The following is a 23,843-nucleotide window of genomic DNA, read 5'->3' on the forward strand; positions in this document are numbered from 1 at the left end:
AAACCAGTAGAGGTAACCACGTGCTTGTGACTGGTGTAGAAGCTGATGTATAGGGTTCCTTCCCTCTGACTGTTTAAACCTCAATTTCTGTCTGACGTTGTAGATGTGTCTTCGGTTTGGCTGGTCTTCAGGAAATTTCTCTAACACATATGCTAATATTTTAGCAGGCTTCACTTGAGCATCACTCATTTCTTTTACAACTAGTTTCGCAGCAGGACTTAGGCCGCTTAACTGTCGATGACCCACTTCATATACTATCATCTCATGGTTGTGATACCCCCATTTACCGTAACCCTTCACTTCCCAACCGTCACGCCTTTGCTGTTGTCGAACCTTTACTCTGAACTGACACCCACAACCTTTCCACTTTGTATCAAACCGAATCGCTAGACTGAAATCTCGTTCCTCCCTTTTGCGCTAACGGTCGCATCTCAAATGCGATCCATTCGACCATCCCGTTGAGATTTATGACTTGCTACTACTAAATAAAAACCCGATCTAATTGCAACCTGTTTTGCCCAATCAATCGCTTGTTGAGCATCTTTGAACAGATCATCATGTACAAAAATCCCACTATAATCATTTCCGTCTCCACCATAATCCTGCAACAATAACATATAAATATAATTACATAAGGATTAAATTAATACATTTGACACAAAATTAACACAAAAGTAATTTCTAAATTTTAAATTTCTAAATATCATTTCCATATTTAACGCATAATACATTAAATGTCTAAATTTACACATAATTAACACAAAACTAACACGTAATTATATATAAAAGTATTCACACACATACAAATTAAAACATACATTTGTTTATTTTTGGAAATAATTAACACATATTAAAACATAATGTCAAACTAAACAATATGTGTTAATTATTTCCAAAAAAAAAACAAAAAAAAAAAACACAAAAATCAAAATAAAAAACAAAACTTTAAATAAAATTTAAAAAAAAAATATAAACGTGGCGGTGGCGCCTTGCCAGGACGCCAGCACTGTGGCTTCCCTGCCAGGCGTCCCAGCCATGGGGTTGCCTTCCCTGCCAGGCGCCACCGCCACGGTGGCGACGTCCTGGCCAGGCGCCCCACCCACAGCAACGACTTCCCGCCACCACTTCGTATTTTTAAATGGCTACGTACCTCGTTTTCCGACGACGATGGCGGCTCTTCGGTGTCCCTCGACAATCCAGTGCTGCTCCACATTTTTGGTGAGAGAAAATTTCGTTTTTGGTAAAAATTAAAATAAGGGCAAGATTGTCAAAATTTTACATAATGTGGGCTTTAACTAGAAAAATGTGGGCCATAAATAACAACTTCCTAAATTTAAACCAAATTTAAACGAGAATGAATTAAGACCGTTGATATTGTTTAGATCTCACGGTTGATGCTACACCTCATATGTTTTCATTTTTCTGCCTCGTTGGAGCTTTTCACTTTGACGCTGCACCTCTCTTTCTCTCTCCTCCATTGAAGCGTATTCTGAGTTCTCCATTGAAGCGTATTCTGAGCTCTCTCTCCTCCATTGAAGCAGTATCTGAGGTACGAAGTTTTTCCTTTTTCTTAATATTCAAAATCAACGAATATCAATTTCACAATCTAGGGTTTAGTTTCACTCTATCGTCAATTTTAATTGTTAGTATACTCAATTTAGGGTTCAGCTAATGTGGGTTATTGAACTATAGGTTGTAATTGCTTGTGTAATGAGCGAATTTGTTGCTATAATTTTGATGTATGCAATTTACGTTTTTGTTATTAAAAGAGAAGAATTTTATGTGATTTATCGACCTAGTTTGGTAATTGAGTGAAATTTGGTTGCTAATGTGTTGCATATTTCGAGCCTAATTGAACCCACGAACTGAGCCAAGATTTTGAGCTCGAGTCGACCCTATTCCTATATTATTCGGGCTTGGCTCACGAAATCCTCTTAATATTGTTCGTGGCCCTATTGCCCTAACTCAGCAGGGGTATATATGTTCTCGCGGCATAATTTCTTTCGCATCCAAAAGTAATAATTTTCATGCTTTAGGCACGTTCACTTGAATTATTTATAAGGTATTCATTTTGGGGAAAAATATGAAATCGTGGTTAGTAATTTTTTATTTACATCTATTACTGAGTATGAAGATATCATTTATGTAGATATTGATTTTTTGGGCTTCATAAGTTAGATGTGATGTTTTCACCATTGTGTTTGTTAGGGTTATATTTAGTACACTAGACAAATCTTGTTTTGGCCGGAAATTGTTAAATATGAGTACTTGGACTTGGTGTGAACACGTATGGTAACTATTAATACTTGATTAAGTGAAATCAAGATGGATGTGTTTATAATGATGGTCACAAGAAGGGAATGCTTATGCTTAGAATTTTGACATGATGCCCCAAATATAATTATGCTTGGGTGATAAAATAAAAAGGATTGCCGATTTTTGTTAATTGTCAAGGGACTATGCATTGTTAGCTTTTGAGGTATATGAAGAATTGATGAGCCTTGGAGTTGGTTTACAGTTGTTGTTGTTTGTAATTGTCCCACATTTATAAGGTTCCCTTTTGGGGTATAAATCTCATACCCAAGTGTGTAATAAATGAGGAGATGCGTGATATTGCGTTACTTCTTTACAGTGCCTAGAAATAAGCTTAGATTATCGAAAACCAGCTAACTGTATTTAGTATTGGTTTTTGTAAGGATTTGATGATTTGGCAATCTGGCTTAGGAAATTGATCAACTAATAGCAATGGGAAAGTGCTAAATGGAAGGATTTTTGAAGTTTGTAGCTTTTGCGACAAAATGTTCCATAGTGACGAATATTTCTGTTATCTGTTGGTTATGTATGAAATTATAATCTGGACTGCTTCCTTTCCTTGGTATAGGTTTTTTGGTAGTGCTTCCAGACTATTGTTTGGTGATTGGGGATGGGTGAACTTATGGCTATTTTAATGGTTAAGAGGATCAACTGTGTTATTGATTTGAATCATTAAATGTTGTTTTTGGTGTTTTGCTTGTCATGAAAGTTATAGATAGTGATGTTTGTACCTATTTTTATTTTACTTCTATTCAGAAAGAGTATTCACTGAAGATTTAGGTTGAGATTTAATATTGTTGGCTGGTGATTGAATTCAGTTGGAGGCAACATAATATTTGTTATGATGTTAAAAAAAATAGTTATTTCTATTGGGGTGGAGTAAATTCATCAGATTCCCCTGATTTTGTATGTTGTGGTGTAAAACAGTCTTTACTGTTCTTGGTTACAGGTGGGTATCTAGAAGATTGTGTGAGTGCCGTGATCATTGTTTGGCTATTTAAGAGTGATTAGCAGGTTTTTACTTCTTCGCTCTAGTCTTGCTTTTGTTTTTAAAATCATGGCAATTGTGCTCCTTAATCAGGTTGAGCTTCGTTACACCTTTTTACCTCCCTTGACTTTTGATATTTATTTGTTAGATAATCGGGAGTGTTACACTCTCCTCCACTCCCCTATCTGTTCAAATTTGCTGAAAATGAAGTTGACTGTCAAGACTCTGAAAGGAAGCCATTTTGAGATTCGAGTTCAGCCCAATGACACTGTTAGTATCTATCATTCTCCTTTGTTTCGTTAATGTACTTTTTTTTTGGTATATGGATGGATGTTATGCAACTGAGTTTTTAAAATAATTTTTTTTTTATGCCTTGATTCCATATAGTGTATACATCATATGTCAGCATGCTATATAGATTTTCATTTAATATAGTTTAGATTTTTTGTAGTTGATTGAATGGGGAAATTATTTTTGTGTTGATTGAGGTCTATAATTTCGGTTAGTAACAGAGAGTTGTCATTTTATGATGGGTTATGAGTTTTAAATGCTTGCAACTTTGTCAATTTGCTAGTTCATTGAATTATGAGTAAGATTTTCTAATTATCTTCGTTTTGTTTATAAATGGGGATAGTATTGTCTAATTAGCATGAACAGGATGATTTTGGATAATTCTTAATTTGGGTTAGCGTTTAAAAGCTACTTCTTATCTAAAAACGTTTAAATGGCCATTAGGAGCCTTTTAGTATCATCGTGTATCACCTTCTGGCTTTAAGTACAAATAAATTGATTGGTAAAAGTGATTACAACTTTTCGTTTAGTTATCTCTGATTCTAAGATAACTTGTTCTGAAATAGTTTGTATGGTACTTTTGTATTATGGTTATTCTACAACAATATAATGTTGGCTGTGATGCTTATTACTCTGTTGGGATATGGAAAAAAAAATCATTGGCATACTTGGGAAAGAGCTTCTTGAATGTCAAAGTTACTAATATATTGCTGATTTGAAAAACCAAAGCATGAAAAAGGCAAACGCAAAGTTACAAGTTTTCAAAAAAAGATATGCCAACTTTTATTAAGTGGCTATGAAAACTAATCTTTGTGTAATTTAGCTAGAAGCCTAGAAGGCAGGTATAGAACCAAGAAATTTTTCGATTGGTGAATGAGAGATCATTGGAAATTTAATGTTATTATGGGTTTGTACCATAGAATAAAAACTCGGTCGTTACGTCGCGAATCGGCCGAGTTGTAACGGATTTCAAAGGCATCATTACGATATTTCCCGTTTTGTAACGGGCTTTTATAAATCGCCGCATTCTCAGCCGTATCGGAGGATACACGTCTATAACGCCCGTGAAATAGCTTGAATTCGCGAGTTTGTGGATTTTTCATCTGAAACACCATTGTTGTAGCTTGCTGCAACTGCACGATCGAAATTGAAAGTGAGAAAGGGGAAGACAGATAAGAATGAGTGAGTGGGGGTAGGTGAAAATTGATGGTAGTGGGAGACAGCTGGCAAATATATGGTGCTTTATTTATTTATTTATTTTCTTTTGACTGGTTGACCCCACACATTCTCTTTAACTTTAAAGCAATTGTATAAATCACGTGGTAGGAGTATGTTATAAAGATACTTTTAGTTTTTTCACTCATTAAAATCTTCATTTGCTTGTATAAGTGATTTTGATTTCTTTATACTCCCTCCGCCCCTTTTTATAGTTCCCATTTGGAATCTTGACACTATTCATAATGTGAGAGAATTTTCTAAATTATTTTTAATATATAAGACATAACATAGTCATGTTGAAACTTATTTGATTCATCTCGATAAATAGATTATTAATATTTAATTGTTATATTTTTTACTAATAAGCAACTAATGATATTATGGTCAAAGTGTTGTATTGGCAAACGTGCAAGTCCAAATGGGAGCTATAAAAAGGGGTGGAGGGAGTATAATTATTGTTATTACACTATTGTACTCTTATGAAAGATATTAAATTTTATGTCATAGAAAATTATTTGGTAAACATATATATATTTTTAAAAGTAAATAATGCTCCAATAAGATGTAAAACAAAATTTCTACTGTGACGACGGCGTTCCGGTCCTCGATGAACACATCATTTCCGCTACCGCAACACCGCGACCGTTTCCGCGATCGCGACCGATACCGCATTTTTATTCTATGGTTTGTACAGGTTTAAAATAATTAAAATGCCTATATGTAGATGCAGTAGTATAGTAGTGCCCTTGAGTTCCTTAAGAGCTTTACTACTAACTCATGTTTTAGAATGGAGAAACATTTGAATTTTTTTTTCCTACAAATTAAATGAGATTGTGAGAAACATAGTACGGGATGTAATGCTCATTGCCTGTTAGATAAAGATTGCAGATTTTGGCAAGTGGTTTAATTCTCAAGACGTGAGTGGTTGGGAAAGAGTATTTAGGAATTATCGTAGGATTCTATTGCATATCTCCGTATATTGACAGCTGGGTGGCATATGTTGTTGTGCCTCAGTAGACCAAGCAGGCTGATGGAATGAGTGCAGGTAATAGCGGTGAATGAGAGGGATTTTAATCATTCACAAAACTTCAAGCTTCAAAGTTGTGGTTGTGAAATGTTAGAGCATCCTATTATCCTACTGTTGATTTGTATTAGGAAGTGATACAGAGATGAGTCAGATCTCAATTTGCTTATAATGGTCTGCAGAAATAGATGAATAGCAATTGGTCTTATATAATTTTTCCCCTCAGTATAAAGCATTGTGTTTTCAATTACATCAACATTTTGTTTGGTACAATGATTTTAGATATTGGTGAATTAGGCCTTGTTTTTTTCTACTTATTTGACTTGTCTAACAGATATAGTTCAGATAAGTTAAGCCGAAATAAGTTTTTGTCAAACAGTTTCAAACAAAATTATTACTCCCTTCATCGTGAAATTATTGTCTTCTTAGGCTTGGCCATGATATTAAGAGTATATAGTTGGAAAGTATAGACTTTTAAGGTAGAAGATAGTGGGAATAAGAATAAGAATTTGATTGAGGAAAAAAAAGTTTGTGGAGGGTCCCACTTTACATTAGATAGGAAGAGAGAATGAGAGTAAGATAGAGGTGGGGCCCACATTACAGGGGGTAGATGAGTTGGGTAAGGTAAGTTTTTCAATGAAGGTAACAAGACAATTATTTGGAGATTGACCAAAATAACATAGAGGAGAATTATTGAAGGACGGAGGGAGTCTTTGTTGTTACACTTCCACACGAAGACAATGTCAGACAAAATATGTTTTATTCAAACAAAGTTGAGACAAATTAAATTGATTCCTATAATGCCTTAGTTTTACCTTTGTTGCTCTTCAATAGGCCATACTTGACTTTTTTGTAATCAAAGATTTTGTACTTCTTCCATTCATGAATAAGTGCAGCACTTTCTTTATTAAGGCTAGACTTCATAAAGTTTGATTGCAATTTTTCACTAAATGTGTGAAAAAATTATTTTGGTTGGGATCTTATTTGATAATGTTTTCATCCTTTTTATTGTAAATATTACTTTTTATGATTTATATTAATTTGTAATCAAAGGTATATATATGGTCAAAATGGTGACTTTGTTGCATTCCTTTTAGATCAAAGGAAGTAAATGGAACTTCTTTGAGTGTGTATGTTTTATCGTTGGATATTTAAAAAAAAACTGTATTTTGCACATGTTTGTTCAATAATAAATGTAGCTCATGAAGTATTGTTTGAGATATATCTCATCTGTTTACATTTTTATTGGTCTGAAGATTATGGCGGTGAAGAAAAATATTGAAGATGTGCAAGGGAAAGATAATTATCCCTGTGGGCAGCAATTACTAATTCATAATGGGAAAGTCTTGAAAGATGAAACAACCTTGGCAGAGAACAAGGTTTCTGAAGATGGTTTCCTTGTGGTCATGCTCAGCAAGGTAATTCTCACTTTTACTAAAATTATATTCATTTTCTATGCTGGTTTTTTTTTCCTTCTTTCTCCCTTCGATTCAATTACAATAACATCATCGCTCTTCAGCCCACTGTTGTAAATTTTGAGGTCAGAAATATGCAACTCTAGCACTGACCTGTGAAGGCTAGCTAGAGAATTTACATTGTTCAAGAGGTTGTAAGTACAGAGTGGCAAGGAGTAGTAGACGATTTTTTTATCATGTCTGATATTTCTTTTTCCCTCTTCCTCCCCTTTTTACTATTTTCCTAACAATTGAGACATTGTGGAAATCTTGAAGCAATGTAACAAAGATATACATTCAAAATTTAGATGATGCCACAAGCTCAGAGTGCTTGCAAATGTTTGCCTTCTTAAGATATCTGTCATTAATCATTCTTAGATTTAGTCGGATCAATATCAAACATTTGTCTGAATCTGAATATCCACGTCATTAAAGATGTAACCTGAACTCTCGATGATTCAGGTTTTGGTCCCTCTGCAATGAAGTCTTTTTTTTTTTTCCCCTTTTTCTTTTTTCTTTTGGGGTGGGTGGGGCTGGGGGTAAAAAAGCAATTATATTGATAAAAAAGGGGTCATACTCCTTGACCACACTAAGCATCCCATCCAACTACACTAACATCCTTATACACAAGAGTACACTAGCATTACTTCATACTCTTGAGTCTTGATAACATTAAAACAAGAATGGCTGTCCATCTGTCATTAATCAGATTCTAAATTCTCCAATACGCCTCATGCTTGATGGGTGGTTTAAACTTTAAATCACCACAGTAGGTGTCATTACAGCCCTGTTCCTAAAAGCATAATCCCTGACAAACCCGGTATGATATACCAAATCAGCCAGACTTACCCAACACCGTTCCTATCTTCCTTTTGGATTGATGAATTTAGTTCCACCTTTTCCTGCTTGAGAAAAAAACTGTCATTATTATTAAATCTGATCTGCAACCACTTGCATATTTCTGCATTGCAAGCTTTACTGTAGGGGCATCTAAACGGAAGGTGTGCTGTGCTCTCCTTCTCATCATTGCATAACACACAGCTCACTTTCACAGATTCCAAGCTTCTGAAGTTTCTCCCTTGATCTCACTCTCACATGAGCCAAATGAAAAAAATGAGCCTGAGCTGCTACCCAAGCTATATAATAGTGCTTGGGAACATCATATCTGTTCCAGGCTTATTTTATCTACATGGAGCACACCTCAAAAATATTCTGCTGTGTTTTCATTTAGCCAAACTTTTCTTCTTTTTATGTTTTGTGCGTGTTTGAACAAGGGTATTAATTTTCAGTATCTTTTTACCTGGTTCTCGTAAGAAAGCTGTTAGACGTATTTGGAGATTATGTTTCCACATTGATTCTTCTTGTTGATGGCTTGGAGTGGAAGTTATGGACCTTATGGTATTTAGTAAGTTATTGTAAGGAGCTTATAAAATATTAAGGAGTTTATGATAATGTCCTGAATATGATCTTGTTTGTTCAAAACTATGTGAGGTCTTTAGGGCTTGAAGCCATAGTATTGTTGGATATGTTTCAATGTGTGTTGGACATGCCAGAAGTTGCAATACAAGTCTCTTGCAAAAAAAAAAAAAAAAAAAAAAAAAAATGATATTTTGTCATAGTTCGGAGAGTGCCTTGTTACTGGGTGCTTCTGCACTGGGTTTTCTTTTTCCTTAATGTTAGATTCTTCTCCGTCATTTGATAATTTAATTTTTCACTTCTGCTGTGTTTTTTTCATTTATTTTATTACTATCTTGCAGAGCAAAACATTAAGTGCGGGAGGAACTTCAAGTGCCCAGGTGGTGTTGGTCTCCCACTTAAAACTACTCTGTTTTCTTAGTCATTATTAACTCTTATTTCTGTCTTGCTACAGTCCGTACAGCCTACACCTAATTCTAATCCTGCTCCTAGTCCTAGTCCTGCACCTAGCACTACGGCTGCAGCTGCCCCACCTGAAGTACAGATGTAAGATTCAATAGCATTATGATTTGTGCTCTATTTGGTTAATTTCTCATAGTTGGTTCATCTATTTGTTTAATTGCTGCAGGGACTCAAAGGGTGCAACTGATTCTAATGCTCAAAATTCCAAGTATGTGAAATTTAATTCACTTTTACAATTTGTGCTTGAAATAAAACTGTTGCTTTTTTCTTTTTTTTTTTTTGGCGGCCACAAGGGCACAAGTGTATAGCTTATGAAGGGCTTGTGAAGATAGGTTAATAGTATAGATCCACAAGGAATAGTTGTAATTACTAGTTATCTACTAGATGTGATTTACTAGTTATGCAATTTCTTTTCAAAGCTCAACTTAAAATTGATACATGTGAAGCAATATGTGTGTATACTGCTTGTCAACCAAGTATTGTAAAACATAGCTGCTGAATGATTTGCGAGACTGATAGAAGAGAAGTCTTTTTTTTTTTTTTTTTTTTTATTCTTTTTTATAATACTATCATCTGAAGGGTTCAAGATTCACAATAGCATCAAGTAGGAAATTTGCTGGTCTTATGCAGCTTTGGCTTAATTTTTTGATTTCAATTACTTTAAGTGATTGAAGAGGCATAATAACATTTAGCATGAGGACATTCCTGCTTACTTTTTCAGATTGGGGATTAGTGATTTAATTTTAACTTAAAGCCTGTTAAAGTATTTGTTATGATATCATTGACAAGTCTACGGAATTTAAGAAGTGAACAAAGCTGAATTAAAGTCTAATAATCTCTTGAAATCGTGCTTGAATTGTATAAGCTCATGCTTTATTAACTTCTATCTTTTACTTACAAAAAAAGGAAGAGAGGAAATCTTTTTCTTTGACCTGTTGGGTTACTATGCTAAATAATGAAAAATAAAAACAAAAGACAGAGAGGGGTGTCACCAATGTACATTGCATAAAAGCAGAATAAGAGGGGAAAAAAGCAATTATGCCTTGGTGGCTCATGTATAGTCCAATTAACAAGATCCAGACATGGTAAGTCTGCAAGTGTCTTCTAAGTGTTGCACCTAGGCCTGGAACCTCCAAAATAGGAAGTTCAAGTCAATTTCTCTCCCTTTAGTAATCTATGCCTTCTTCATCCTTGTTCACCATGCACAAGCGTGTCTTAGCTTTACAATTTAAGCCATTTTCTTTAATCATAAATGCACTTCATTTCAGAAAGATTTTGTTCTTATTCTTGAGTCGGTGTGTGCTTAAGAACCAATACCTGGTTCTCTGTAGCCACTTTCTCATTTGGTATGGCCTTACTGTTAGTGTAACTGCTCCTTCAGGAAATCTAATGGAGTAGTTTCTGGTAAGATCAATTCAAATCAAGTGAAGTTTACAATTTGTATGTGTTGGATAAGATCAAGTCATATATACCATAGCAAATTCAAATTCAGTCTCCCCTGCCTCAGTGCCTCATGACTACATTCATTATTAAATCCTCTATTTGCACTTGCAAATCTAGATATACTGCACAGATTTTCTCTAATGATAATCTTCCTTTGAGAAATACCTTCCTCATTAATGCTCTTTTTTAACTGTCGCTCAAAGATGATATGAGGTGCATAGGCTTTGAAGTCAATAGTTTCCTTGCAACATTTAACCTATACTATCTTAACTCTTTCATTAATCTTGGAACCTTCACCAGATTGTTGGTGAGATCAGCCACAATAATGCCAACTTCATTCTGGTTCCTCTGTTGGCCTCAATCTCACATCTTGTACCTCACATGTACGTTAGTTCTAACCTTCTCTTCTAACCATTTTCTTTTCTTCCAACTAGACCTTTACGAGCCCAGTCAGATTAATGAATATCTTCCTTTTAGAAATGTCATTTGCATTGAAGCTCCTTTTCAACTTTTGCTCATAGATGGCGTGAGGTGTATAGGATTTGAATTTTGCAGTTTCCATGCCGCATTTAACCTATACTATCTTCATTCTTTCATTAATCTTGAAACCTTCACCACATTGTTGGTAAGATTATCCACAATAATGCCAACATCATTTTGGCTCCTTCGTTGGCTTATATTGCAAATCTTGTATCCCACAGTTACGATAGATCTAGCCAATTCTTCTAATGATTTGCTTTGTCGAGACATAAGATTATTACTTCTACCTCTTTTTTATTTTTTTTATTTTTTGGGTCTCACTATTCTATCTCGTAGAAGCCATGCTCATTTGATATAAAACCATGGCGATAATGTGTCATGCAGATGATGATATGATCTAGCAACCTTAGCATTGTTTTCACTACACCCATGTCTATGAAGTGACTGTGTCGCAATGTTGCTGATTAGCAAGTACACCTGTGAAAAAAAATTATCTTTAGTCGTGGGGACTTTGCATGATAACATAACAATTTTACATGGGCTGTCAACTACCTATTATCGGACTGGTAATGAATGATGAAATGTAAAGATCATTTTTGTAGCGTTTCTGTCCAATAACATAACTGCAAGAGGTGATCAATGGATTCATCCTACTTTGACACATGTTTATCAGTTGTCGGGGAAAGCTTGAGCATTTTTCCTGCTGGAATTTTTATGGTTGCATGCTTCCAAGGAAAAAAGTTTGTAGGCAGTCTTCAATATCCAAAGACCAGCAGAAGAGAAATCAAGGTCACAGTGCTCTTAGATTAAGTAGCAGAAAAATAAGGATTCTCTGTTTTTTGTTCTGACAATTGTCTTCTTCATGATTAACCTCAGTTTTATACAGGACTCCTTTAACCTGTAAATTGAAAAATTCTTCTAGGTATTGTGGAGCATAAAGAAAGTTTATAATGGTTTATGATGGGAATAGCTCTGGTAAGGGGCCTAGTCGCCTAGATAATGGTGAAGATGGAGTGTATTCAAATTTGTATCCTTAATGATATAGTCCAGGCCTAGAAGGGGTTGGGGGGAGATTACTGCTGGCAAGCCAGACTTTCTTGGGTACTAGACCACCAGTTATGCTTTAATTCATTAGGGTTCATGGGAATTTCTGAAGTTTTAATGTCCCTTTTGTGCATTCTTGAGGACAGTCAGTCAGCATGCTTTTAGGTGTTGCGTTTGACCAGTTTATAAATTTCTGTTATGTGGGGTTCCACAGGTACCTCTTTTTTATTCTGGTTTTGTGCGTGAGTAAAGATAGCTTGATTGTTTTGATGTTGTTTTTCCAGAACCTAGATTGTGTACTTGGTTAATCCCTTCTAGTGTGTCTACAAATCTTAAATGACCTTATTTCTAGTATTCCCATTTTCTTAGCATGTCATATCAGTGTGACATTCGGAACAATATCAAAGTAGCTGTGCTAGGTTGTCCATGAATTCTTCCTATTCCTGTCGTGAGGGTTCCTTATAAATCCTCTCTACGAATTATTTTGTTTAGGTCTGTGAATTAGTGCTCCATCTTTCAAGATGCTCACTTTAAAGCATATAATTTGACGTATCCTGGTCTCAAATGCTTCCTAGTTAATTGAAATGATGGTTTAATGTGCTGAGTTATTGATTTTATCATGTGAAACACAAAGTGGCCATGGATGTTAGGAAATAATTTCAGATATAACTGTTTCACCCACTCTTTGACCTTAGGAAGAATGGCATCCCTGGAACATCTAATGGCAATAAAAAGAAGTATAGAATCAGTTCAACTTGTCTGCTTTCTCTAGTTTATACTTTATACTTCCTCCGTTCTTTTTTAATCTTAATGTTGGGGATTTTACGCTTGCCAATGCACATTTTATAACATTAATATCTTCAATTATATTTTAATTCATATTTATAAAAGTTGATATTTTAAAAGTACTTCGAGATAAATCTAACAAGATACCGCATGACTGATTTTTCCAACATATAAATCAGATTTCTCATTTGCCAATGAATTGGATCCGAAGTTGAACTCGACATTCTTAAAGGAAGAGGGTTCGAAGGATCTAGTAGGTTGGGTAGCTTTTGCTATCTTTTTTTCCTTTTGGATTTTTTATGCTCCTAATGTTTATATAATATGATCAAAGAAGTGTGTGAATAGTGTAAAATTTCAAACGTCGTGATTATAAAGAATGGAGGTAGTATGTTTCTAACTGGGGTGTGTATTTGAAACAAGTGAATTGCTAGTTTTGCTGTGACTATTTCAGGTAGTAGCCTGGGTATTTATTGTGTGTACTTTCTTTCAGTCTAAAACTCTTGATTTCCTTTTGTAGTGCACCTACTGATACCTATGATCAGGCGGCTTCTAATTTAATTGCCGGTAATAATCTGGAGCAGACCATACAGCAAATTATGGATATTGGTGGCGGCGGTTGGGATAGAGATACAGTTATCCGTGCTCTTAGGGCTGCTTACAACAATCCTGAACGGGCTATAGATTATTTGTATTCTGTGAGTTCAGAATTTTCGAATGGTCTAGTGTTTTACTCCCTCCGTTTTCCTAAGTTCTACTCACTTTTACTTTATTGAATTATTCCTTTTATGGCAACATATTATTCATTTTTTCTTAACTATGAATCCACTTTGTGGGTCCCAACTATATTAAATAAATCCCTTACTCTCTATCTCTCTCCTAATTAAAGCATAAGTAGTCCATTTTTCCTTGGTTTCTGTTGCTACAGTAACTGAGTAGACAGGAAAACGGAAAGAGTATTTTTAGGATTAATCTTGCATTAATATGTTCCACTGTTCTGTACATAGGAAATTCCACACACCGCAGAAATCGTTGAGCCAGTGCCACAGCTTCCAGCAAATCTGGTGAACACTGCGACAGAAAGCGGGACGGATCCTGTTTCTGGGGCACCAAATGCTTCACCTCTAAATATGTTTCCACAGGTAGAATTAATTCTTAATTTGTGCATCTTTGCAAAACTTTGTATCATTTTCTAATCTTACGAGGGAAACGACTAGGAGTCACTCTCTGATGCGGCTGCTGGTGGCTTAGGATCACTTGATTTTCTTAGAAACAATCAGCAGGTGTGATTCTTTTTTTTTTTTTTTTTTTTTTTTCCTCCTTTTACTCTATACTTTTTCATTCCATCTAAAATGACATGCTTGCATTGTTAGTTTGCATTTGTGAGATATTTAGTGCAAAAACCTTGTACATAAAGTGGGTATGAGGAGTCATATCAAAGATGTGCTCATTATATGACCTTCGAAAAGCAGGGAATATTCTGGTAGCCATGGTAGATGGATACTCCTGTTGGGGAGGGATCAATGAGTCCACAAGTGCTATTGGTCCATAGCTCAAGTTGTATCGGCCCGTAGAAGTTTTATCACTTAAATTTTTATTTAAAACTTGTGACCATGTAATCTGTTGCAAATTTAAAATTAACAAACTACGAAGAGGGTTAAAAGAGCAGATATAGCTATTGTGTGGAGAAGATGTGGAAAGGGACTGAGAGGAGTAGATTTGAAAATAAGTAGTAGTCGGGGAGATTGACATAATGACATGAGACTCAATGGTAGAAAGCAATGGGACAGAATATCAGATTGTATAAGTGAAGAGACTCTGTAATTAGAGTGATATACTTGTACTTAACTCATGCCAGTTTGGGATGGACATATCATATTTAGGCTTCAGATGCATGTAAAAGTTAAGAATTATTATAGCAACAAAATGTGACAGACATGTGATCGATCTCTGGCTGTCTGCAATTGAAGTCTATTTAGTTTCTCCTTTTAAGAGCCAATCAAGCTATCCTTTCTAGTAAATCTTTAAGGAAGAATTATAACTCCTGGAGCGGCCTTGAAATTGTAAAGAGTAGGGCTTCCTATAATTTACAGAATCAGTCATGATCTGGCTTCATCATCTTTAATCAGAAATATATTAGAATCTAGTTTCTGTTTGATAAGAAGTATATATATAGCATTGCTTGCGTGCAGGCTTTTTTCTTGCAGTTTGTGCTGACAGGATTTGAATAATTTCTGTACTATCCTTCATGCTTATGTTTTTGACTTTTGGTTTTACAGTTCCAGGCATTGCGCAACATGGTGCAAACTAATCCTCAGATTTTACAGGTTTTGATTTCGGTTCTTTTGGATATTTGGATAATTGTTAATCCTTATGAACCTTGTATAAAGCAGGAGTAATGTTTTGGAATGCAGCCAATGCTTCAGGAGCTTGGAAAGCAAAACCCAGAGCTTTTAAGATTGATTCAGGATCACCATGCTGAGTTTCTTCAACTCTTAAATGAACCTCTTGATGGCTCTGAAGGGTGAGTAGGAGCTTGTTTTCGCTGATTATCAGCCTTTTTTCTAAAAGATGATTTAGGCATATTGATACTGTTATTTTTCAGATTTAGCTTTCAAAGTACTGATTTTTTTGTCTATTAGTGTGCATTTACCCACAACTGAGTACTGACTGACTTTTGTTGCCTTTCCCTAATTATTCCTTATCAGAATTTACCAAGTATATTCTTTAATATTATGCCCTTTTGTTCTATTTGTGATGTCGGAATTGTTCAAATGGACACGCTTGAAGTATTTTCTTTGTTGTCTACCAATTATTTTATATTTTTTTTCTTTTTTAGAAGATTTAGCCTTTTTTCTTCACTTAAATATAAAAATTTAGTTTCAGGAAAAAAAACTTTAGATTAGGGTTACCCAAGTTCAATTCACAATCAAAATAAGTTTAGATAGGTTTAAAGAGTGGTTTTTCAGTTGAAAAGAATGAAGCCTGATGGATTTCTTATAAATGAATCTATGGTTTTGGATTTCTGGTGTGATTGGTGTGGAAACAACTGTGCAGAGGATATCTATGATGATCACTTACTCACAATCTGAACAGTCTTTAAAGTTCTGGCTGTTCATTTAATGGATTGGATTGGCTGTACAAATTTTCCTCTGCAAATTATATGTGGGGGATTAGTTAGATTTTCATTTTCCAAACTTTTGTTTTGTCTCATTATATTGACTGAAAATAGAAACCAACTGCTGTTTACTTTACTTTTTTTTTTTTTTTGTTGTTTTTTTTTTTTCAACTTATAGTGCTTTTATTAAAATCTTTTGGTTGATTTCACTCTCTAGGGATATATTTGACCAGCCTGAGCAGGATCTGCCCCACGCAATTAGTGTCACGCAAGAGGAGCAGGAGACTATTGAACGGGTATGGATATGCTTGCTTTTATATCCTGACTTTATGCATAGCACTTACAGATGCTGATTAATATTGTTCCTTCTGGCCAGCTGGAGGCAATGGGTTTTGATAGAGCACTAGTCATTGAAGCATTTTTAGCTTGTGACCGAAGTGAAGAACTAGCAATTAACTACTTGTTGGAGCATGCTGATGACAACGAAGATTAGACAGGAGGTATATTTGGTTACTGATCTTTGAATTGCTGATTGTAGGGAAGTGTACTTCGGTTAGTTGTCACCATTTGATATAGTAAAGCTTTGAGAACGAAAATGGTTGAGTATCATTGGTGGTTATTCACTCTGTTTTGGCAATTTGTTTTTTTTGTCCTTCCCCCCCTTTTTTTTACCTAGTTTTTTTTTCCTTCTGGTTCTTTATCTCCAATTATAATGTTTTCCCTGGCTTACAAATTAAAGGTTATTGTTTACATTTGGGATTACATGTACAATTTTAACATATTGTTGAAATGTGTTGGTTGCTTATAATAGTGCAGCCTACTAAATTATTTGGGAATCCCTGTTCAGCCTCTCCTCTATTGGAAGTCTCGCCTCTTTATTCTGCTAAAGTAAATACTTGTACTACGTATCATTCATTCACAGCCAAAACCTGACCCTGTTCAATTTTGTTACTATGTATGCCACTTTTTCTTCTGAGACGTCAAAAGCTGTGTGATACAAGTAGCATGGTGAGCCTTCAGGTCATTCATATACTAGGCCTATGTTAAAATCAGAAACTACCTTTTCTAGTGTATAAACATGCTTTTATTGAGGATAACATCATATTATGTTTAACATTCTGTGTGCGTCATTATTGATGTTGGTCAACGATTATTGATGTTCGAAACGTGGTGTGTACTTCAGTACTTGTGCTTACGCTGTGCTTATACATTGGCATGTAGAACATGTAACAGCTTGGGGAATGAGAAGGGGTTTGCAGGGGTGATAGTTGTATTGGGAATTGGGATGCATGGAATGAAATGAAATAATAAATATAACTATTACTCTATTAGAGACTTTAGAACTATTCATCAAGGTTGAGGGGTAAAGTAGGATTCCAAGGTGATGAAAATGAAGTGATTTTGCAAACATTTGTAAATTTTGACTACAGTATTTGTGTTCAAGGTTGGATTTTTTTTTTTTTTTTTAAATATTCATTTTTATTTATTTTATTTAAGGTGTAGATTCCTATCCTTTTGCAATAACATACAAGTAGATAATATAATGATTTAAGAGGGTTCACTTCTAGTATTACTATTCAACCAATTATAAAAAATGGAGTTTGTTTGCCTACTGTTTGTTTTGATGTAAAGTAATTTATGGAAAATGACTTCCCATGGAAAAAATAAATCAAGGTAAAATACGGTTGGAAAAAAAAACTTTTTGAATTGTAAAAAAATTATAGGAGTGGAAATGAATCAAAGGTGGGAGTTTGGCAGGAGAGGCAGGGGATGTTAGGAGTAGGAAGGATAAAAAATGGCATCCCTTCCTTTGTAAGGAAGACATTTTCCATTATGATAAAACTACTTTTCCTTTGGGAAAATTGTATTTCGTCCCTTACAAACCAAATAATGGGAATCAGAAAGTTCTTTTGAAAAAATACTCTGTAAACTAGAAAAACGGGATAATGTGACGGAGTATTGACCAAAACAAACGGATTTTGAGACCTTTTCTAAAAACAGATTCCCTATGTACTCGAAAGAACGACTTTTATGGGCAAATTCATGGCAATTAAGAAAGTGAAAGAGAAAGTAAAAGTAAATTGGAAAATGAAATTCATATTAGCTTTGCAAAAAAAAAATAGAGAAAAAAAAGTGATAAAAGTTTATAAAAAAGCAAAATTTACATGGAGAACCTAACTTTGCACAAATATTGTTGCAAATTGGAGAGTATTTTAATGCAAACGGGATAATCATTTTGGGACTAGATTTTGGCCATAAGAGTCATTTTTAAGGGACAGATGGAGTAAATGAAATGTTTTCCTTGTGCATGTATATCTATGTTAAACTTTGATTAATACTATCTTTAATTATCAATAAGTAAAAATTATAATAATTGAATATTAATACACTATTCATTGAGATGATTACAACAAGTACCTACTAGACTATATTTATTCTTATGTATAAATCACAAATATTGGTTAAAGTGAATTAGATGAGTAGTACAAAACGTTTCACTTATTTAAACTTGGAACCATGGAGGGAAAACTAATTTAACTAAGCAACTAAGTGTGCAAAAAGAAAATTTATTTGCGGGAATAGATACATAACTTTATAATATTCATTTGATCAACCAAAACTAATAATTGTACCATGTTGAGATATATAAAATAATCATATGATCAAATGCGTGATTTTAAAGTACATATATAAAAATTTGATTTTTATCATGATTATGTTGATTTTAGTAAATAGGTGAGATTTAGAAGAAAATAAATATATTTTGTTAGTTCACACTATTATTAGACAATATTTTTACGCTAATAAAAAAGTGTTAAATTGATAATAATTTTGAAAATTGCTTGTAGTTAACCTAGTTATTATAGAATTGTGTGTGTGGGTGTGAAAAAGAGGCTTCTAAAATCAAAATATTCAACTCTAAAAAATTTAGCACAGTAACCATTTTCTTTTAATTTAAATTAGGGTTCGTTTGATATCGTTGTGGTTTTCTGTTTTTGGTTTTTTGTTTTTCAAAATCATATGATATATGTCATATAATGAATTAAATTTTTGTCAAACTTATTAAAATCATGAAAATTTTGAAAACTGACAATAGAAACAAAAATCCGAAAATTAAAAAAAAAAAAAACCTATGCATAACAAGCTTTAGGTTTCGTTTGGTATCGCTGTGATTTTTTGTTTTTCAAAATCAAATGATATATGTCATATAATGAATCAAAATTTAGTCAAACTTATTAAAATCATGATAATTTTGAAAACTGACAAATGCAAAGTGGAAACACTTTTTTCTTATTTCCTATTTTTGGTTTTTTGTTTTGTTTTCTTTGTCCTCTCCATTTGTAAGAGTTTGTCTCAATATTCTGGGTTTTTCCCAATTTTTTGGAATTTTTATTCTCATTTATGGATGAGAATTTTATTGGTCCTCATACGATCAAAATATCAGCGCAAATTGTGAAAATCTCTACTTGGAAAGATGTGAAAACATCGTAAATCACTATTCGTGTCAAGTTTGAAGCAGTGGATTGTGAGCTATGCCGCCAAATATGCAAAATAGTTATGGTTTTGATTGTAAAAGTTATGTTATGTTCTCTAACACTGATATTATTTTTCTTGTTGAAAAAAAATAAAATTTCCATACCAAAAACTTTGTATATATCTGATGTACAATAATATTACTGTACATCAAAATAACTTTTACTGAATTTAGGTTAATTTTTAGACTTTTTTGGGTAACTTTTATCAATACAGCATAAATAATTTTTATTTATATCAGGATAACTTATTTATATTGGATAACTTTCATTCATTAAAGAATAACGTTTAATTATTTTAAGGTAACTTTATTGCGGATGTATAATATTTTATTGTACATTCGATTTTTTTAAATGTTTGTCAACTCCATACCGGCCATAGTTTGGACCCAAGCCTTAAATAAGCAAATACTAGTGTTTGAAAGCTAAATCAATCAAGATATTTCTTTATAAAAGTATATGGAAATAATCAATCAAGATATTTCTTTATAAAAGTATATGGAAATAATCAATCAAGATACACTAAAATTGCGTACTTTTATATATGAATAAATCATTCAGGATTGCAAAACATATTTGATTTACAAAAATCTTGAAAAATCTGTAGAAACAATGATTTCTTAGCAAAAAGTTACACCTATAATTGTACTATAAAGAGGGGGGCAAAGTGGATAATTCATTTCTTCATCATAAATTGCAGCTATTCTAATTTCTAATTTCTAATTTCTAATTTCTAAATACGGCGAATCTCCACTCGAGTAGCATTATTATTGCAAATAGAGAAATACCTCGAAAGTATGTGGTTCCACCTAAACAAAAAATGGGTTAGTTTTCTTATAAATTAAACCTTCATCTAATTTACTCCATCCGACACTTATTAAGCTTTATATAGTTATACTATGTATTTTATTTAGCTTTGTGCACAATATTTTTAATGGTTGGCCAACTTAATATGCATGCATGCATGTTACTTAAGTGGGGCCAATTGATGGGCTTGTGTGCTTCTTTTCTTGTTAGCAAATACTTCTACGTTAGTTTTAAGTTAACACATTTTGATTTATCTGATTAGGGGATTTTGCTCCCACCAATCGGAATGCGTCACGTGGGCCAATCAGGTCCTGCCAAGTGTCCCCCAGTTGGACCTCTCAGGGCTTGCCACGCGGCACACGCTTATTCGTCCACCATGGACTTATTATGTCATGACACGTGGCATACTCAATGCCTAATGGAGAAGCCGGTCACCTAGGCCCAACTTCCGAGGGAAGCCCAATCAGCCCAAGGTTAACCTAAACCTAGATTGGCACGTTTCCCGAGGTTATAAATACCTCCCTTAATCCTCATTAAGGGAGATTACGCAGATTACACACATTAAACACTCTCACCTAGAGAGACCCAATCACTTTAATTTCCGCATTAATTACTCCTTAATCAAGTACTAACTTCACCGTCGGAGGCGGATCTCCAATCATCCGGAGCATCCGGTTCCAATCTCGGAATTGTAACTCTCCCGCAGGACATCAGAAAACCCCGAAACATTTTGGCGCCGTCTGTGGGGAGAGTACTTCTGAGATGGCACCCACGTTTGTACCGGCTCCTGAAGAGAGACGTCCCCTGGACGATCCTCTAGTTCAGTCAGACCACGATACTGAGAATGAATTTGAAGTTGAAGCCCACACAGCTTCAGACGGGACCCTAAGGGCCCGACGTACCCGTCATACCGAAAGGAGGGAACGGGAACATCTTCAAACTGGAAGCGAGCCAGCAGGCGCACCGCCTGTTCGGCAGCAGCCGACTGATGGGTCTGCTCCCATCACAAGGAACGAACTCATGACCTTCATGAGGGACTTCAAGGGAGAAATTCAAGAGTTGATCAACAAGAAGCCGCCTGCTCTGGACAAGGAGCAGTCGGCTAAGAAACCCTCCACTTCACGGAAGAGGAAGCCAGTTCAAGGGCGAGAGGCGACCCCTCATCCTAAATCTAGGAAGTGGGAGCCACCTGCCCTTGATTTCACAAAATACCGTTTTCCTACTCCAGGAAATAGGAAACCTGTTCGTCATATTCAGGCGGACGGGTCGAGGAAAACATACACAGACGCTCGGCTACTGCTAGAGCAGAAGAAGAGTGACCGATTGTCAGAGTCGGCCTCTACTTCAAACTTCCAAGACAGTCTGCGAAATACCTCGATGAGGCATACTCAGTCGTATCATGAGGGTCAGTCAGGCGGCACCTCCCGTCAGTCCGGCTTTCATATCGACCAGGCGGTACCAAACTTACAGTTTGTATCGCAACAGTATTTTTTACAGCCACCTCCGTTTGGTGGACATGCAGCAAAAAATGTCCAACCTATGGACTGGCAGCTACGGTTGCTTAGACTTGGTGAACAGCCGTCGGCCTTCTCCAAGGAAATTACTGAAGCCGCTCAGCCGGCCAAAGTGAAAAATGTATTAGTAGGCGCCTATGACGGCACTACTAACCCAGAAGACCATCTGATGGCATTCACCAACCTGATGTACCTTCAAGGGTTGGATGATCCCACTTGGTGCAAGTGTTTCCCAGCGACTCTCAAAGGAATCGCACAACAATGGTTCGGCAACCTGCCGACTGGTTGTGTAAATAACTCCAAGACGCTTGCTTACTTATTCACCTCCAACTTCGCCATGAACATCCCTGCGAAGAAGACGACCCTTGATTTAGGAACAATTCAGCAGGGCGAGAAGGAGGGGCTTCATTCTTACATCAGGCGATTTAACCTGATGAGAATACAGATTCAAGGGTTACCGGATGAAGTAGCCTATACTGACTTTTTCAGAGGTCTCAAAGACGGGTCGACCTTCAAATTTGATTTGGTCCGAAAGAGGGTGGCGACTCTTCAAGAGGCCTTGATTGAAGCGGAATCCTATATACAGGCGACTGATCTTTGTAGTACGGTAAAACAGTTAGACGGGAAAAGGTCCGACAAAAGAGAAGGACGACAGAAGCAGTCGTCAAACAAAGACGAGAAGAGAACCACTTGTCTAGCCATCAAGTAAATCCAACAAACCACGTGTCTTTCATGAAAGCAGGCGGCATCCACAGCGAACGCATCAAGCAATGCGTGAGGTGATATGGGTCTTCATGTTTTGTAATGAAGGCCGAGTCTTGAATCACTTTGGTCTAAATAATTCCCAACACGATCAAAACATAATTAAAACAAGCGGCAAGCTGATCATACGGCATCATGTGGCCGAATTAAATTTTGAAAGTTAGCTCCATTGAGAAGATCAGCTCGGCATCCTTACCAAAGCACCATGTAAGCTCAAAATGAGTGCCTTTTGAAATTTCATAGTATCATGGGTACACATCAAGAATCAAACGACACATTGCTATTGTTTGTAAAGAAACAGCCACCATGTGTATGCACGCAACAGCAAGTCCCTTGTATGTCTATAGACAGCCGCCTAGCAACACAACAAGGAGGCGGCTCTAAAACACATCCGGCTTGGCTGAGTTCAGATGGTCGAAGCATTCGAGAGCAGGCGGCATCTAGGTGTCGTAGCTCAAGCTAGCAGGGGGCACTTGCAACCAAAGAAGCTAGCCATAGTAAAACATGCGGCACATGAAACACAATTATCGTGCTAAGTTCAAATATCATGCTGAGATTTGACGTTGATGCTGGGTACGAGTACATGCCAAGTAGATGCTAAGCTATCCATTCGTCCAACCAAGTGTGTATCCATGTGTTTGAAGAGCCGCATGAAGTGATCATCCAAGCCAAATTTATGAGCCCAAGAGTATATAACTCAACTTGCTAAGTTAGGGAATCCTCATTTCTCTTATTTCAGCCGGCATTCAGTGCTCAGACGCTCAATAAAATCAAATAGTCGGCCACCCTTGTTAATGAAAACAGGCGGCCACAAGTGCTCTTCAAGACTCAAGCCCAGTCCCAGCTAGACTCACCTTAAACAACCGACACTTGGTTGAAAGGGCATGAGCAAAAGTGGGTCTTCATACTTTTTAAATAGGGGCCGAGTCTTATGATCATTTTTTTCTAAATAATGCCAAGCACGTAAATAGCATGCAACCGGCATCATGCGCTAGTCACCTAGCTTCAGCCGACATTTACATTATGGCTTATTGTATTGTGATGCAATGAACAAAGCCATGATTAAACGACACCTTTGTTCACATGTAAACAGGCGGTAAGGTGGTTAACCTTCGAACTTGGCTAAGCAAGGGAAGCAAGAAAGCCACTAACCGGCAATGGAGCTAGCAATGTTACAAAGCAAGTGGCACATG

General features: G+C 35.7%; 1 protein-coding gene across 1 annotated transcript; it reads left to right on the forward strand.

Annotated features, from left to right (window-relative positions):
- The first annotated feature begins 1,409 nt into the window (after positions 1–1,409).
- On the forward strand, positions 1,410–16,892 carry LOC110717350 (probable ubiquitin receptor RAD23a). Its single transcript, XM_021896014.1, has 14 exons — positions 1,410–1,549; positions 3,263–3,327; positions 3,450–3,571; positions 7,091–7,252; positions 9,046–9,084; positions 9,159–9,250; positions 9,333–9,374; positions 13,437–13,614; positions 13,924–14,058; positions 14,134–14,199; positions 15,196–15,243; positions 15,331–15,440; positions 16,252–16,330; positions 16,411–16,892. The coding sequence occupies exons 3-14, from the start codon at positions 3,506–3,508 to the stop codon at positions 16,525–16,527; spliced, it is 1,134 nt and encodes a 377-aa protein (XP_021751706.1). The 5' UTR covers positions 1,410–1,549; positions 3,263–3,327; positions 3,450–3,505; the 3' UTR covers positions 16,528–16,892.
- Positions 16,893–23,843: the final 6,951 nt, after the last annotated feature.

The sequence above is a fragment of the Chenopodium quinoa genome, unplaced genomic scaffold (assembly GCF_001683475.1).
Source record: "Chenopodium quinoa cultivar QQ74 unplaced genomic scaffold, ASM168347v1, whole genome shotgun sequence".
Classification (NCBI taxonomy): domain Eukaryota; kingdom Viridiplantae; phylum Streptophyta; class Magnoliopsida; order Caryophyllales; family Amaranthaceae; genus Chenopodium; species Chenopodium quinoa.